This window comes from Panulirus ornatus, chromosome 7 (assembly GCF_036320965.1).
Source record: "Panulirus ornatus isolate Po-2019 chromosome 7, ASM3632096v1, whole genome shotgun sequence".
NCBI lineage: Eukaryota > Metazoa > Arthropoda > Malacostraca > Decapoda > Palinuridae > Panulirus > Panulirus ornatus.
Window position 1 is genome coordinate 38,285,804 of NC_092230.1, and position 19,414 is coordinate 38,305,217.

The 19,414-nt window shown below is 41.3% G+C and overlaps 1 protein-coding gene across 1 annotated transcript in view; it reads right to left on the bottom strand.

Moving 5' to 3' along the window:
* Positions 1–19,414, bottom strand: part of LOC139749541 (NPC intracellular cholesterol transporter 1-like) — a 247,767-nt gene that overhangs the window by 151,888 nt on the left and 76,465 nt on the right. The window contains exons 5-8 of the mRNA XM_071663526.1: positions 10,442–10,640; positions 6,945–7,058; positions 2,638–2,855; positions 1,215–1,316 (exon numbers count right to left, since the gene is read on the bottom strand). Coding sequence (XP_071519627.1) covers positions 1,215–1,316; positions 2,638–2,855; positions 6,945–7,058; positions 10,442–10,640 — 633 coding nt within the window. The remainder of the gene's footprint in view (positions 1–1,214; positions 1,317–2,637; positions 2,856–6,944; positions 7,059–10,441; positions 10,641–19,414) is intronic.

A 19,414-nucleotide genomic window follows, 5' to 3' on the forward strand; every position in this document is an offset into this window, starting at 1 on the left:
TCATTTTCATTAAAAATCAGTAACAACTCTCACAATACACTTACTCTTGCACAACAGCTGTATTCAGTTCTAGGAGATTTTCACTGATAGTAATAATTAAATTTGAAATGTAAATAACAAAAATAAAATGCAGAGCTGTAAGATATAATTTGCTCTTACATGCCACTTTTGTTTCGAACCTTTCAACACTGTCTCCAAGAGTTCGTAATTCACCCTAACCCTACCACATCCTGAATACACAACTAGGAACTTATGTATAAGATGAACTTTGTCTGACAAAATTCAAATCTTTAAGTTCACATTCTTTCGTATTTTCATTTGTGTACCACAATCTGACCACTCAAAATTATCTCTACTATTAAGTCCACAATTCTCCATTCACACTAAATGTCTGATAACATGAAGCCTCTCTAGCCTCTTGCGATCCAACCACATTTTCTCAAAAATCTGTTTTTCTAAAATACCAAAACCTTGGTCTTGTCTGAATTGTTACATAATGTTCTGGTCTTTAATAATTTTAAGCACCTTTACAATACAGTAATACAGTTTCTTTCACAAACGGTACAAGTACATTTCATAAGTCAGCAGCAAATTGTAAATACAATCAATGGGGTCCCTTTGAAAATGAATTTTCAGCAGACTTACCATCAAAACTGGCTTATTGTTTATTCTAACTTTTAAGAGTTTCACCATGATGTTCACTAATGAAAGTTATCAGTAGTGGAATGCTTAGGTGCATTACACATATCTAAAGTAAACAAGTATGCTGAATTCTTCAGCAAGTATTTCTGGTTCAGCCTAGTTTCTAAGAATAACTAATAAAAGAAAATATGCAAGGACTTAACTTATGAATGAATACTGGTCTCAAATGATGTATCACTTCAGTATGTGACATCTCAGCGAGTAAAATGGAAAAGAAAGAAGCACTATTCTAAAAGTGGAAGTCCATATCTTAATTTAACACAGTGGAAAAGTTGAGGATATGTGTGTGAATGATGCAGTAGAAGCTGTATGCACCTGATTCATCCCATTAAAATGAGAAATTAATAATGATAATGGATAGATGGACAGAAAATATGTAGTGCTTTAGAGAGTATGAGGAGGATTTTGTCTAAAGACAGGCATATTAATAGGGAAAGGTTACCAAACGTAAATGAAAAAAATGGTTTAGATCATGAATGAGTCGCAACTAGTGCCTCCTTCAGGTGATTTACCTCTCCAGTAATGTGATTCTGAAGTTTGAGGACCTCAGACAGGAAAGTCTTGTTGAATACTGGTCCCCACATCTCTTCACCATCTGGGGTTTTGTGGATTACCTTAAAAAAAAGTAACTCAAATTTAATAATTCCTGAACACTTTCAACTTTATAAATTTGCATTCAAAAGACAGATATGCATATCAATATTGCTAGTATGCTAATGGATTACAAAATAGGTAGTGCCTTAGGTAAATTTACAATCAAGTCTTAAACTTTCTTGTGAATTCATCACAGATTCACCTTTATCAATCACACACTACTTTTAAAATATAATAGCACAGATCTAAACACATATTATCAAGCAAATATTAATCTCTGATATCAGGTACAGTAGGGGTGAGGGTCAAGTCAATTGGGAGGTGAGTTTGAATGGAGAAAAACTGGAGGAAGTGAAGTGTTTTAGATATCTGGGAGTGGATCTGTCAGCGGATGGAACCATGGAAGCGGAAGTGGATCATAGGGTGGGGGAGGGGGCGAAAATTTTGGGAGCCTTGAAAAATGTGTGGAAGTCGAGAACATTATCTCGGAAAGCAAAAATGGGTATGTTTGAGGGAATAGTGGTTCCAACAATGCTGTATGGTTGCGAGGCGTGGGCTATGGATAGAGATGTGCGCAGGAGGATGGATGTGCTGGAAATGAGATGTTTGAGGACAATGTGTGGTGTGAGGTGGTTTGATCGAGTAAGTAACGTAAGGGTAAGAGAGATGTGTGGAAATAAAAAGAGCGTGGTCGAGAGAGCAGAAGAGGGTGTTTTGAAATGGTTTGGGCACATGGAGAGAATGAGTGAGGAGAGATTGACCAAGAGGATATATGTGTCGGAGGTGGAGGGAACGAGGAGAAGAGGGAGACCAAATTGGAGGTGGAAAGATGGAGTGAAAAAGATTTTGTGTGATCGGGGCCTGAACATGCAGGAGGGTGAAAGGAGGGCAAGAAATAGAGTGAATTGGAGTCATGTGGTATACAGGGGTTGACGTGCTGTCAGTGGATTGAAGCAAGGCATGTGAAGCGTCTGGGGTAAACCATGGAAAGCTGTGTAGGTATGTATATTTGCGTGTCTGGACGTGTGTATGTACATGTGTATGGGGGGGGGGGGTTGGGCCATTTCTTTCGTCTGTTTCCTTGCGCTACCTCGCAAACGCGGGAGACAGCGACAAAGTATAAAAAAAAAAAAAAAAAAAAAAAAAAAAATCAGTCCATACACACATTGCCTCATTTCACAGTCTATCCAACAATAAATTTACTGTAGCCCAAGGATGAATTACTTTTCTCTATTTGGACTGTACTAAATACTATAACAGCACAATTCTACCACCATCAAGCATGAAGGACAAAGATTTACATTAAAAATAAAAATAAATTTGTGTATAACCATCACCCACCTTTCCTATTCCAACAGGACGAATGATGAGCATCTCTGTACGATAAAATGGTTCAAAGTTTTTGTCAAAATACTCCTTCTCAATGCGTGATCTGGAATGTGGAGCAGCCCACAGTTCTACTGGATCTGTGGTCACTTGCAGGAAGATGATGCCAAGTGATAAGCCTACTGTTAACAGTGCTGCCACTATTAGCACAGTCCATGGATGCTCTGCAAACACTGGAGGGGATGAAAAATTAAACAGTAATCAGTTACAGGCTACAATGTCTTCACTGGCAAACAATTTTCAAAACTGTTAACAAAAAAGATCTGATTCATCAAATACTAACTTTCATGTGAGAATGACTGCACATTCACTCCATGAGTAACCCTAAAAACTTCATAAATGGGCTAGCACTGAATATAGATAAACATAAAGTACACACTAAATTCCTATGAATCTAAAAATATACAAGCAAGGGTCTTACAACATGATCTTACAACATGGGGCAGGCATACAATATATTGGGGGTAGGGGGCATCCTAAGAGAATCAGATGCTGTTTCCAGATGACAAAATGTAGGTAAGAAATTCCACAGAGAAACTTCAGAAGCTGGTGAATCCCACATCTGCCACCCTATCATATAACGCATTCAACCGTCTTCAACTCATCTATGCTTGAAACCACTTCCCAATCTACTCCCTTCACTGATGCTCCCATCTGTTCCCATTTTTCTCACACTATTAGCCTCCTTCCAAAATATTTTCTTAATTCTCCCTGAAGTTTGCTGATACTCACTCACTTTAACTCTCATTTGGCCTTTTTTTTTTTTTAGGCCCTGCACTGAATAGTATACTGGGCCTGGTTGTGTATAGGGGGCTGTGGTTTTGGTACATTACACATTTCAGCTAGAGAATGAATGTGTCTACCATCACCTATTACAGGCACTACCTTACTAATGCAGGAAATGGCAATCAAATATGAGATACATTATATCTATTTATCATCATACTTGATCGCTGTTTCCCAAGTTAGTGAGGTAGTGCAAGGTTACAGATGAAAACAGACCAATCTACTCATATATAAACATATACACATACATGCATACATACGTACATATACATGTATACACATGTACATATTCATATTTGCTTGTCTTCATCCATTCCTGGCACCAACCTGCCCCACAGGAAACTGCATTGCCACCCCCTGCATCAGCAAGGAAGTGCCAGGAAAGCAAACAAAAAAAGGCCACATTTGTTTACACTCAGTCTCTATCTGTCATGTGTGTAATGCACCAAAACAACAGCTCCCTATCCACATCTAGGCCCCCAATAGATCTTTCCATGGTTTACCCCATACATTTCACATGCCCTAATTCAGTCCATTGACAGCACATCAACCCCAGTAAACCACATCATTCTAATTCACTCTATTCCTTGCAAGCCTCTCAACTTATTGCATGTTCAGGCCCTGATCACTCAAAATCTTTTTCACTTCATCCTCCTACTTCCAATTTGGTATCCTGCTTCTTGTTCCCTCCATCTCTGACACATATATCCTCTTTGCCAACCTTTCCTTATTCATTCTCTCCCTATGTCCAAACCATTTCAACAAACATGGGCTTTAGATAGAGTTGTGTGGAGGAGGGTGGATGTGTTGGAAATGAGATGTTTGAGGACAATATGTGGTGTGAGGTGGTTTCATCGAGTAATTAATGAAAAGGTAAGAGAGATGTGTGTTAATAAAAAGAGTATGGTTGAGAGAGCAGAAGAGGGTGTTTTGAAATGGTTTGGTCACATGGAGAGAATGAGTGAGGAAAGATTGACAAAGAGGATATATGTGTATGAGATGGACGGAACGAGGAGAAGTGGGAGACCAAATTGGGGGTGGAAAGATGGAGTGAAAAAGATTTTAAGCGATCAGGGCCTGAACATACAGGAGGGTGAAAGGTGTGCAAGGAATGGAGTGAATTGGAACGGTGTGGTATACCGGGGTCGACGTGCTGTCAATAGATTGAACCAGGGCATGTGAAGCATCTAGGGTAAACCATGGAAAGTTCTGTGGGACCTGGATGTGGAAAGGGAGCTGTGGTTTCGGTGCATTATTACATGACAGCTAGAGACCGAGTGTGAACGAATGTGGCCTTTGTTGTCTTTTTCCTAGCGCTACCTTGCGCGCATGCGGGGGGAGGGGGTTGTCATTTCATGTGTGGTGGGGTGGCGACGGGAATGAATAAAGGCAAGTATGAACTAAGTACATGTGTATATATGTATATGTCTGTGTATGTATATATATATGTATACGTTGAAATGTATAGGTATGTATATGTACGTGTGTGGACGTGTATGTATGTACATGTGTATGTGGGTGGGTTGGGCCATTCTTTCTTCTGTTTCCTTGTGCTACCTCGCTAAAAAAGGGGTGACTGTATTGTTGACGGGTTGGTAAGGTTATTTAATGTATGTATGACTCATGGTGAGGTGCCTGAGGATTAGCAGAATGCTTGCATAGTGCCATTGTACAAAGGCAAAGGGGATAAAAGTGAGTGCTCAAATTACAGAGGTATAAGTTTGTTGAGTATTCCTGGGAAATTATAAGGGAGGGTATTGATTGAGAGGGTGAAGGCATGTACAGAGCATCAGATTAGGGATGAGCAGTGTGGTTTCAGAAGTGGTAGAGGATGTGTGGATCAGGTGTTTGCTTTGAAGAATGTAAGTGAGAAATACTTAGAAAAGCAAATGGATTTGTATGTAGCATTCATGGATCTGGAGAAGGCATATGATAGAGTTGATAGAGATGCTCTGTGGAAGGTATTAAGAATATATGGTGTGGGAGCCAAGTTGTTAGAAGCAGTGAAAAGTTTTTATCGAGGATGTAAGGCATGTGTAAGTGTAGGAAGAGAGGAAAGTGACTGGTTCTCAGTGAATGTAGGTTTGCGGTAGGGGTGTGTGATGTCTCCATGGTTGTTTAATTTGTTTATGGATGGGGTTGTTAGGGAGGTAAATGCAAGAGTTTTTAAAGAGGAGCAAGTATGCAGTCTATTGTGGATGAGAGAGCTTGGGAAGTGAGTCAGTTGCTGTTCGCTGATGATACAGCAGTGGCTGATTCATGTGAGAAACTGCAGAAGCTGGTGACTGAGTTTGGTAAAGTGTGTGAAAGAAGAAAGCTGAGAGTAAATGTGAATAAGAGCCAGGTTATTAGATAAAATTGGGTTGAGGGACAAGTCAACTGGGAGGGAAGTTTGAATGGAGAAAAACTGGAGGAAGTGAAGTGTTTTAGATATCTGGGAGTGGATTTGGCAGCAGATGGAACCATGGAAGCGGAAGTGAATCATAGGGTGGGGGAGGGGGCGAAAATTCTGGGAGCATTGAGGAATGTGTGGAAGTCGAGGACATTATCTCGGAAAGCAAAAATGGGTATGTTTGAAGGAATAGTGGTTCCAACAATGTTATATGGTTGCGAGACGTGGGCTATGGATAGAGTTATGCGGAGGAGGGTGGGTGTGCTGGAAATGAGATGTTTGAGGACAATATGTGGTGTGAGGTGGTTTGATCGAGTAAGTAATAATTGGGTAAGAGATGTGTGGTAATAAAAAGAGTGTGGTTGAGAGAGCAGAAGAGGGTGTTTTGAAATGGTTTGGTCACATGGAGAGAATGAGTGAGGAAAGGTTGACAAAGAGAATATATGTGGCAGAGGTGGAGGGAACAAGGAGAAGTGGGAGACCAAATTGGAGGTGGAAAGATGGACTGAAAAAGATTTTGAGTGATCAGGGCCTAAACATGCAGGAGGGTGAAAGGCATGCAAGGAATAGAGTGAATTGGAACGATGTGGTATACAGGGGTCGACATGCTGTCAATGGATTGAACCAGGGCGTGTGAAGCATCTGGGGTAAACCATGGAAAGTTCTGTGGGGCCTGGTTGTGGAAAGGGAGCTGTGGTTTTGGTGCATTATTACATGACAGCTAGAGACTGAGTGTGAACGAATATGGCCTTTGTTGTCTTTTCCTAGCGCTACCTCGTTCACATGGGGGGAGGGGGTTGTTATTTCATGTGTGGCGAGGTGGTGACGGGAATGAATAAAGGCAGATAGTATGAATTATGTACATGTGTATATATGTATATGTCTGTGTGTGTATATATATGTATACATTGAGATGTATAGGTATGTATATTTGCATGTGTGGACATGTATGTATATACATGTGTATGTGGGTGGGTTGGGCCATTCTTTCGTCTGTATCTTTGCGTTACCTCACTAACGTGAGAGACAGCGACAAAGCAAAATAAATAAATAAATAAATATATATCTATATATATTCCCTTACCTGTTCCCCAAGCTGTAAAGAAATTTTCTAAAGAATCATCTACCCATGATCCTACTTTTTCCATACAGCTTGGCTCATCACTCCATGATGATCCAGTTGTTGTTGACACTGCAACTGAAAGGATATAACATAAGGCCAATGAAAGAAAAGGTAAAAACCAAAATACAGATGTGTACAGTCAATTGTGTACTACTGAAGATTCATAATATCTCTTACTTTAAAAGATGGAATTTAAGAACTATGACTCAGTTACATGATTCATGGATAACAGCAACATAAAATGTTGGCAACACTTATGTTGCCTTTCACTCTCTATGGAACATCCAATGTCAGAATAGTTGTCTAACTATACATATTCTTCTTTAGTCACATTCACAATACATCACACATACTGATGTTATCTACCTTTATCCTCTACTACCATAATTCATGTGCACAGGGTGAGGCAACCCACACACACACACACACACACACACACACGCATGCGAGGTAGCACTAGGAAAAGACAAAAATGGCCACATTCGTTCACACTCAGTCTCTAGCTGTCATGTGTAATGCACCAAAACCACAGCTCCCTTTCCACATCCAGGCCCCACAAAACTTTCCATGGTTTACCCCAGATGCTTCACATGCCCTGGTTCAATCCACTGACAGCATGTCCATCCCGGTATAACACATTGTTCCAATGCACTCTATTCCTTGCACGCCTTTCACCCTCCTGTATATTCAGGCCCAGATTCCTCAAAATCTTTTTCACTCCATCCTTCCACCTCCAATTTGGTCTCCCGCTTCTCCTCATTCCCTCTACCTCTGACACATATATCCACTTTGTCAATCTTTCCTCACTCATTCTCTCCAAGTGACAAAACCATTTTAACACACCCTTTTCTGCTCTCTCAACCACACTCTTTTTATTATCACACATCTCTCTCTTACCCTTTCATTACTTAATCAAACCACCTCACACCACATATTGTCCTCAAACATTTCATTTCCAATACATCCATCTCCTCCACTCAACCCTATCTATAGCCTATGCCTTGCAATCATATAACATTGTTGGAACCACTATTCCTTCAACATACTCATTTTTGCTCTCCGAGATAATGCCTTCCATACATCTTCAATGCTCCCAGAACCTTCGCCTCCTCCCCCATCCTGGGACTCACTTCTGCTTCCATGGTTCCATCCGCTGCTAAATCCACTCCCACATATCTAAAACACTTCACTTTCTCCAGTTTTTCTCCATTCAAACTTACATCCCAATTTACTTGTCCCTTAACCCTACTGAACCTAATAACCTTGCTATTATTCATATCTACTATCAGCTTTCTTCTTTCACACACTTTACCAAACTCAGTCAACAACTTTTGCCACCAGTGCTGTATCATCAGCAAACAACAACTGACTCACTTCCCAAGTCTTCTCATCCTCAGCAGACTGTATACTAGCCCTTCTCTCCAAAACCCTTGCATTCACTTCCCTAACAACCACATCCATAAACAAATTAAACAACCATGGAGACATCACACACCCCTGCTGCAAACCAACATTCACTGGAACCAATCACTTTCCTCCTTCCTACTCATACACATGCCTTACATCCTTGGTAAATACTTTTCAATGCTTCTAGCAAATTACCTCCCACACCATATACACTTAATACCTTCCACAAAGCATATCTATCAACCCTAACATAGGCCTTCTCCAGATTCATAAATGCTATATACAAATCCATTTGGTTTTCTAAGTATTTCTCACATACATTCTTCAAAGCAAACACCTGATCCACACATCCTCTACCACTTCTGAAACCACACTGCTCTTCCCTAATCTGATGCTCTGTACATGCCTTTACCCTCTCGATCAATACTCTCCCATGTTATTTCCCAAGAATACTCAACAAACTTATACCTCCGTAATTTGAACATTCACCTCTATCCCCTTTGCCTTTGTACAATGGCACTTTGCATGCATTCCACCAATCCTCAGGCACTTCACCATGAACCATACATATATTGAATATCCTTACTAACTAATCAACAGCACAGTCACCCCCTCTTTTAATAAATTCCACTGCAGTACCATCCAAACCCACCGCCTTGCTGGCTTTATTCTTCCGCAAAGCTTTCACTATCTCTTCTCTGTTTACCAAACCATTCTCCCTGGCCCTCTCACGCCACACACGATCTCGACCAAAACACCCTATATCTGCCACTGTATCATCAAACACATCAAACAAACCTTCAAAATATTCACTCCATCTCCTTCTCACCTCACCACTACTTGTTGTTACCTCCCCATTAGCCCCCTTCACCGATGTTCCCATTTGTTCTCCTGTCTTCTGCACTTTATTTACTTCCTTCCAACACATCTTATCATCTTCCTAAAATTTAAAGACACTCTCTCATCCCAACTCTCATTTGCCCTCTTTTTCACCTTTTGCACCTGTCTTGACCTCCTGCTGCGTTCTTTTATACATCTCCCAGTCATTTGCACTACTTCCCTGCAAAAATTGTCCAAATGCCTCTCTCTTCTCTTTCACTAACAATCTTACTTCTTCATCCCATCACTCACTACCCTTTCTAATCTGCCCACCTCCCACCTTTCTCATGCCACAAGCATCTGTGCAAGCCATCACTGCTTCCCTAATACATCCCATTCCTCTTACATCATCTGCTCTCACCTTTTGCCATTCTACACTCAATCTCTCCTGGTACTTCCTCACACAAGGCTCCTTTCCAAGCTCACTTATTCTCACCACTCTCCTCACCCCAACATTCTCTCTTCTTTTCTGCGAGCCTCTACAAATCTTCACCATTGCCTCTAAAAGATAATGCTCTGATATCCCTCCAGCTGCTCCTCTCAGCACATTAACATCCAAAAGTCTCTTTTTCACATGCCATCTTTCCTACTTATACATGTATTCTTATGTATATCTTTTTTAAACCAGGTATTCCGAATCACCATTCCTTTTTCAGCACACAAATCTACAAGTTCCTCACCATTTCCATTTACAACACTGAACACCCCATGTACACCACGGTATTGCTATATAAATAAAGGTATGGAAACCAGCTGATGTATCCATCCACTTACTTTGAATTCTGGGTAATGTATACAATTACATCATCTTTCTTCTCATTATAAAGATGTTCCTGCACAGGGATTGACAGGGAATCCAAAACTTATCCATAATTTCTTCATGAGCAAATATCAGTTTGGAAACAATTAATTATGCTAAGGAATTAAAAAGGAAAACTGTCTAGAATAAGAAAATATGTGATCTTAATACACTTAAAACTCTCTCACATGGCTGACTCAAAATGTACCTTCCAGAATGCATCAATCAAAACACTGCCAATACATGAGCTGCAAGCATAGATTACTTAAAATTTACATACACAATAGATATTCATACTTTTCATGTAAAAGGCAAGGAAAAATTCAGGTGGTTATATAAGCAAAAAGAACAAAGATATGCACCATCCACTTACTATCAACACTCTGAGTGCGGCACAAGAGACAGATATAGACCGTGGTAAACAATGATGCGATGAACAAGAATATCAAAGCCATAACCACCTCAAGTCCATCTACCCCAAAGATGGTGAATGGCTGTAGTGGTTGGGGTAAGACAGGAGGCTTTGGGCATGAAGCTTCACAGTCTACGCAGCTGCAGGCTCGAGATTCATTCTGTATTTAAAAAAGTAAAGTAAAATAAAGTAAAAGATAAAATAAAATCATGACAAAAATGATGACAATGCTAATGATCATAAGCACAATGTTTGCAATATATGTATGTATGTAAGATTATATTTACTTCTTGCTCCAGGAGTCCCTCCTACCTTCATGGAAGTCCTGCATCTCTCAGATGGGACTAAGGTCATAAATTATAGTGATGTGTGTACATCTGTGTTGGAAGAGTATGAAGCTAATGAGCATTAAGCATTCAGTTTTCATAGTGGTAGTTGCACTTTGGGAATGAAAGGTCCTGGGATGTGTTGAAACAGTGTTTGTAGTAATGAAGGAATGGGTAATGTCCACAATGTGTGACCAACATTTGTCTGGGTAGTGTGATTTCAAACGGGTGTCTGTCTGATGAAATGTTATTTAAAACTGAGTTTGGAAAGCTGTTGCTTTGTGCTTGTCATGTCATTTAAGTGTGTATGTGTTTTGTCAATGTTATGTTAGCTAGTAGTGGGGGATCTGTGAGTAGAGATTGATGAAGTGTGAAGCAGGGGTAGGCTTTCTATTTTTACTTGGGGATAGCAGTTGGTTATGGTGTGGCTAGGGCGCTGTAGCAAAGACTTGAATGCAGAGCATGATGAGGTGGGTTTGTATTGAGAGGGGTCTTTGTCCCATAGTGTGGGTGTTGAGTATTTGTTGTTGCAAGGCAGACACTGATTATTCTGGAAGCTCTATTTAGTGTGGTTTGCAATTTTGTTGTAGTTGCTTTTGAAAGGGTGGAAGACCAGGCAGGTGAGGCATGGTTTACTGCAGAGTGGATGAATTAGTGTTTTGAAGGCATTCAGTTTGCATGTTGCTTTTGCACTGATGTTTTTAGTGTAGAGAGCAAATGTTACGTGTATGCTGTAGATGATACCTAAAGTGGTTGGTGTTTTGTTCAGAGGAAGTAACTCTCAATCCAAGGTGACTAAAGAGCAAGCTGGATTTGTGTGTGTCTGGGGATAAACGAGTGGCTGAAGACTGTTGTGGACATGCAGTCATTCTGTTCTACATATATAACATATATAACATGTATTAACATAATGCTCATGTTCACTGCTGCTACTGTGGTGTCAGGGTGTTATGATAGTGATAAGTCATCTGCATATGAGAGAACCTATATGTCATGGTTTGCTGTCAGTAATGGGAATCAATGTAGGAAGAGGCTGAAGAGGGTTAGAGAATGTACTTTTATTTGGAAACTCCACTGTATACTTTAAAGTTTTAGAGGTGATGCCACTGTGACTGGTCTGTTGTATAACTGACCTACCAATTTTTTTACTGTTGTGAATGCGGAGGGTGATGAAATTTTGTAGTGATCGTGTGATGGACAGTGTCGAATACTTTGTTGATGTCTGGTACTGTGATGGATGGCGTTTTGGTTGCTTGAAGTCATCTAGAATATGTCGTCTGAGATGGTGGTGAAGTAGATGGGTCTGAAGCTACATTGTGTATGAGGGAGAGGGATATTTTACTTGATTCTGCCCTGGATCAGGTTTTCAGTGAGTTTACATACAGAAGACAGATGTGATAAGAGGGCAGGAGGATGAGGAGGAGGGAACTTGAGTGGATTGGAAGGTTTGAGAAATAGTATCATACAGTACAATTTCAAGATGTCAGGAATTTTGTCATGCGGTCACGAAAGGTTAAAGTTATCTGTAAACACTTGGACTGCAACAGGTGTAAAGTGTTTCATGTACAAATTTGATAAGTTCCCAGGCCTATTGCAGGACAGTTCTTTAAGATCTTAAATGAAATGCTTGTGTCAGTGTCACTGCGAGTAACGGGTGAGTAAGCAGGTGCTTCTGGATAGATTTTGTATGTTTTTCCATGGCTTCTGTTTAGGGGTAAGGTTGGTTTGTGGCTGATTTTTGAGTAGTGCCTCATGAGTAAGTTTTTTGTGCATTCTTTGCAAGAAAGATATCACTGGAATGGGTCAGGAGTGCTTCATGGGTGGAAGGTGGAATGGTGCAGTAAATGTAGATCTTCTTTGATATGTACCGAGAGCTGGTTGCTGTAAGTCTTGTAGTTTGTGCTGAAGGAGTGCTAGTTTGCAGTTTATCTTTCTGTGATTGTGTCAGTGATGGTGTTATTAGAGTTTGCATCAGTTCTTTGATTTCTAATGATGGTGGGTGGTTTAGCTGACCTGGCTTCTTTGTTACATAAAATTTGAAACTTATGGGGAGAAGTTTGGGCTATATTTCTTTCAATGTCCCTTTTGTATGAGCCATTTGCTGGCCCGATTTGATATGCTAATTAGGTAAGAGACAGCATGATTTAAAGATAGGAAATCACTTATACTTAAGTTTTAGAGCTTCATTTCCATGTGCTGTGTGAAGGTTGGTCAGTCCACTTTGCTGCAGTTCAAATAAGTCTTTTTGGAAGGTATGTAGGTTGGGTGGGCCAGGTGGAGTGTTATCAGAAAGGGGAGGTAGTCTGAGAACAATTCATGTGGCATACTTCATGTTATTACTGTGTCAAGTGCTGGATAGATGTTTGGAGAGGTTGGCTACTGGATCTGATGGGCTGAAAGTCTGGATGGCATGTTGTAAAGACTGAGCATACTGTAAGGTTGCACTTGCCTTTTGAGTATTACACCTCTAGGATCTTGGATATGAGTGTCAAGCCAAGTGGGATGAAGGGCAGAAATCTCCAAAGAGATAGCCACTGGGCATGCTGGTCATGTTATTCAGTTGGAAAGTATATCTTAAGAAGCATTTGGAGAGGGGAGGTATGTAGGTGTTGATTATGTTGTAGTTAGTATAGTGAAGCTCTGTTCTTATGGACTGCATTTCTATGGTGTTGTCACAGTCAGTGAACTGTCTTGTACTGTCACCACTCCTGGAGAATGGTTTGGGTTGGTGGACAAATGTTACTTGTCTTACTCCTTGTCCTTGGTGTCCATCTTGTCTTATGGTTGTGCAGCTGTAAGAAGACTAGGAATATGGATTTGGATGTGAATCAGGTTTCTTGGATGAGGGCTCTTGGTTGAGTATTTGCATTTTGACGCATAATCACCAGTAATCACCCATCTCTCACCATCCACTCTCGGTTTTACCCACATCAATGCCCATCTCTCACCATCCACTTTTGGGTTTACCTACATCAATCTAGAATTTACTTACACTCTATCACACACTCCCACAACTCCTACTGCAGGAGTAGTGCTACTCCTTCCTTAGCTCTTGTCCTCTCACCAACCCCTCCCAAGACTTTTCCAAACCATTCTTCCCCTTTACCCTTGAGCTTGGAAGAAGGTACTTAATTTGCGCAAGACAAGAGAACAAATGGGAACATCGGTGAAAGGGGCAAGGGGGGAAGTAATAACAGGTAGTGATGAAGTAAGGACATGGAAGAGTATTCTGAAGGTTTGTTGAATGTATTTGATGATGGAGTTGCAGATGTAGGGTGTTTTGGTTGGGGTGGTGTTCAAAGTGAAAGGGTAAGGGAGAATGGTTTGGTTAAGAGAGAGGAGGTAGTGAAAGCTTTGCAGATGAAATCCAACAAGGTTTGGGGTTTGGATGGTACTGCAGTTGAATTGATTAATGAGGGTAATTGTGGTGTTGATTGGTTGGTAAGGATACTTAGTGTATATATGGATCATGGTGTGGTGCCTGAGGATTGGTGGAATGCATGCATAAAGCCACTGTACAAAGGCAAACGGGATAAAGGTGAGTGTTCAAATTACAGAGGCATAAGTTTGTCGAGTATTCTTGGTATACTGTATGGGAGGGTATTGATTAAGAGGGTGAAGGCATGTACAGAGCATCAGACTGGGGAGGAGCAGTGTGGTTTCAGAAGTGGTTGAGGTTGTGTGGATCAGGTATTTGCTTTGAAGAATGTAAGTGAGAAATACAAATAAAAACAGATGTATTTTAATGATGAATTAATGGATTTGGAAAAGACATATGATAGTGTTGATAGAAATGCTTTGTGGATGGTATTAAGGGTGTATGGTGTGGAGGTAAGTTGCTAGAAGCAGTGAAAAGATTTTGTCAAGGATGCAAGGTACATGTACACATAAGAAGAGAGGAGAGTGATTGGTTCCCAGAGAAAGTCGGTCTGCAGCAGGGCAGTGTGATGTACCCATGGTTGTTTAATTTGTTCATGGATGGGGTGGTTAGGGATGTATATGCAAGAGTTTTAAAGAGAGGGGCGGGTAAGCAGTTTGTTGATGATGAGAGGGCCTGGGAAATGAGTCAGTCGTTGTTCGCTGATGATACAGCACTGTTGGCTGATTCGGGTGAGAAACTGCAGAGGTTTGTGACTGAGTATGGAAAAGTGTGTGAAAGGAGAGAGTTGAGAGTAAATGCAAATAAGAGCAAGGTTATTATGTTCAGTAGGGGTTGAGGAACAAGTTAGTTGGGATGTAAGTTTGAATTGAGAAAAATTAGAGGAAGTAAAGTGTTGTAGATATCTGGGAGTGTACCTAGCAGTGAATGGAACCATGGAAGAAGAAGTGAGCCACAGGGTGGGGGAGGGAGCAAAGGTTCTGGGAGCAATGAACAATGTGTGGGAGGAAAGAATGTTATCTCAGAGAGCAAAAATGGGTATGTCTAAACAATTAGTAGTTCCAAGAATACTATACAGTTGGGAGGCATGGGCTATAAATAGGGTTGTACAGAGGAGGGTAGATGTGTTGGAAATGAATTGTTTGAGCAAATTACATGGTGTGAGGGGGTTTGATCGAGTAAGTAATGAAAGGTTAAGAGAGATGTGCGGAATTAAAAGTGTGTGGTTGAGAGAGCTGAAGAGGGTGATTTGAACTGGTTTGGACACATGGAAAGAATGAGTGAGGAAAGGTTAACAAAGAGGATATGTGCATCAGAGGTGGAGGAGACAAGGAGAAGCTTAAGACCCAGTTGGAGATGGTAGGATGGAGTGAACAAGATTTTGAGCAATCGGGGCCTGAATATACAGGAGGGTGAAAGGTGTGCAATGAATAGCGTGAACTGGAATGATGTGGTATACTGGGGTTGATGTGCTGTCAATGGATTGAGCCAGGGCATGTGAATCATCTGGGGTAAACCATGGAAAGGTCTGTGGGGCCTGGATGTGGAAAGGGCGCTGAGGTTTCGGTGCATTACACATAACAGCTAGAGACTGAGTGTGAATAAATGTAGCCTTTTTGTTTTTTCCTGGCGCTACCTCGCTGGAGAGGGATGTCGTTTCTTGTGTGGTGGGATGGCGATCGGAATCGATGAAGGCAGCAAGTACGAATATGTACATGTGTATATATGTATATGTCTGTGTATGTATATGTACGTATACATTGAAGTGAATATGTACATATATGTGGGTGTATGGGAGTATATGTATATACGTATATACATGTGTATATGAGTGGTTGGTGCCATTCATCGTCTGTTTCCTTGCACTACCTCACTGACACAGGAAACAGCGATTAAGTACAATAAACATTATTTTTTTATTTCAGATATATCTATTTATTCATTTCATTATACTTACTCGCTGTCTCCTGCGTTAGCGAGGTAGCGCAAGGAGACAGACAAATGAACGGCCCAACCCACCTACTTACACAAGCATATTCATAAATGCCCACACACACACATATACATAACTAAACATTTCAACATATACATACACAGACATACATATATACACATGTACATATTCATACTTGCTGCCTTCATCCATTCCCATCACCACCCTGCCACACATGAAACAGCACCCCACTCCCCCTATGCATGCACGAGGTAGCACTAGGAAGAGACAAAAAAAGGCCACATTCATTCACGCTCAGTCTCTAGCTGTCATGTGTAATGCTCTGAAACCACAGCTCCACAAAACTTTCCATGGATTACCCCAAACAGTTCAATGCCCTGGTTCAATCCACCAACAGCACGTTGACCCCAGTATACCACATCATTGCGATTCACTCCTTTCACTCTCCTATATGTTCAGCCCCCGATCGCTCAAAATCTACTTCACTCCATCCTTCCACCTCCAATTTGGTCTCCCACTTCTCATTCCCTCTACCTCTGACACATACATCGTCTTTATCAATCTTTCCTCACTCATTCCCTCCATGTGACCAAACCATTTTAACACACCCTTTTCTGCTCTCTCAACCACACTCTTTTTATTACCATACATCTCTCTCACCATTTCATTACTTGCTCGATCAAACCATCTCACATCACATACTGCGCTCATACATTCCATTTCCAACAGATCCACCCTCCTCCAAACAACCTTATCTATAGCCCATGCCTCGCAATCATATAACACTGCTGGAACGACTATTCCATCAACGATACCCATTTTTGCTTTCCGAGATAACATTCTCACCTTCCACACACTCTTCAACACTCCCAGAACCTTCACCCCCTCCCCCACCAGGTGACTCACTTACACCTCCATGGTTCCATCCACTGCTAAATCCACTCCCAGATATCTAGAACACTTCACTTTCTCCAGTCTTTCTCCATTCAAACTTACCTCCCAATTAACTTGTCCCTCAACCCTACTGAATTTGATAACCTTGCTCTTATTCACATTTACTTTCAGCTTTCTTCTTTCACACACCATTATTATTATTACTATTATCATTATTATACTTTGTCGCTGTCTCCTGCATTAGCGAGGTAGCGCAAGGAAACAGATGAAAGAATGGTCCAACCCACCCACATACACATGTATATACATACAAGTCCACACACACACACACACACATATACGTACCTATACATTTCAACGTATACATATATATACATACACAGACATATACATATATACACATGTACATCATTCATACTTGCTGACTTTATTCATTCCCATCACCACCCCGCCATGCATGAAATGACACCCCCCCTGCATGTGCACAAGGTAGCGCTAGGAAAAGACAACAAAGGCCACATTTGTTCACATTCAGTCTCTAGCTGTCATGTATAATGCACCGAAACCACAGCTCCCTTTCCACATCCAGGCCCCACAAAACTTTCCATGGTTTACCCCAGACGCTTCACATGCCCTGGTTCAATCCATTGACAGCACGTCGACCCCGGTATACCATATCGTTCCAATTCTCTCTATTCCTTGCATGCCTTTCACCCCCCTGCATGTTCAGGCCCCAATCACTCAAAATCTTTTTCACTCCATCTTTCCACCTCCAATCTGGTCTCCCACTTCTCCTCGTTCCCTCCACCCCTGACACATATAACCACTTTGTCAATCTTTCCTCACTCATTCTCTCCATTTGACCAAATCATTTCAAAACACCCTCTTCTGCTCTCTCAACCACACTCTTTTTATCATCACACATCTCTCTTACCCTTTCATCACTTACTAGATCAAACCACCTCACACCACATATTGTCCTCAAACATCTCATTTCCAACACATCCACCCTCCTCCACACAACTCTATCAATAGCCGATGCCTCACAACCATATAACATTGCTGGAACCACCATTCCTTCACACATACCCATTTTTGCTTTCCGAGATAATGTTCTCGCCTTCCACACATTTTTTCAACGCTCCCAGAACTTTCGCCCCCTCCCCCACCCTGTGACTCACTTCCGCTTCCATGGTTCCATCCGCTGCTAAATCAAGTCAGTTGTTTTTTGCTGATGATACAGTGCTGGTGGCTGATTCGGGTGAGAAACTGCAGTGGCTGGTGACTCAGTTTGGTGAAGTGTGTGAAAGGAGACAGTTGAGAGTTTTTTGTGAATAAGAGCTAGGTTTATCAGGTTCAGTAGAGTTGAGGGCCAAGTTAATTGGGATGTAAGTTTGAAAGGAGAATAACTGAAGGAAGTGAAGTGTTTTAGATATCTGGGGGTGGACTTAGCAGCAGATGGAACCACAGTCACAGGGTGGGGTAGGGGGCGAAGGTTCTGGGAGCGTTGAAGAATGTGTGGTAGGCGAGAACGTTATCTTGGAGAGCAAAAATATGTATGTTTGATGGGATAGTGGTTCCGTTCCAACAATGTTATATGGTTGTGAGGTGTGGGCTATAGATAGGGTTGTACGGAGGAGGGTGGATGTGTTGGAAATGAGATGTTTGAGGACAATATGTGGTGTGAGGTGGTTTGCTAGAGTAAGTAATGAAAGGGTAAGAGAGATGTGCGGTAATAAAAAGAGTGTGGTTGAGAGAGCAGAGGAGGGTGTGTTGAAATGGTTTCTATGCAAGGAGAGAATGAGTGAGGAAAGATTGACAAAGAGGATATATGTGTCAGAAGTGGAGGGAAGAAGAAGCAGTACACCAAATTGGAGGTGGAAGGATGGAGTGAAAAAGATATCAGGTCCATATTGCTCAAAATCTTTTTCACTCCATCCTTCCACCTCCAATTTGGTCTCCTGCTTCTTCCCTCCACCTTAGACACATATATCCTCTCTCTCAATCTTTCCTCACTAATCCTCTCCATGTGACCAAACCATTTCAATACACCCTCCTCTGCTCTCTCAACCACACTTTCTATTACCACACATCTCTCATACCCTTTAATTACGTACACGATCAAACCACCTCACACCACATATTGTCCTCAAACGTTTCATTTCAAACACATCCACCCTCATACATACAACCCTATCTATAGCCCATGCATTGCAACCATTTAGCATTATTGGAACCACTATTCCTTTAAACATACCCATTTTTGTTCTGCGAGATAACGTTCTCTCCTTCCATATGTTCTTCATTGCTCCCAGAACCTTCGCCCCCTCCCCCACCCTGTGACTCACTTCCACTTCCATGGTTCCATTAACTGCTAAGTC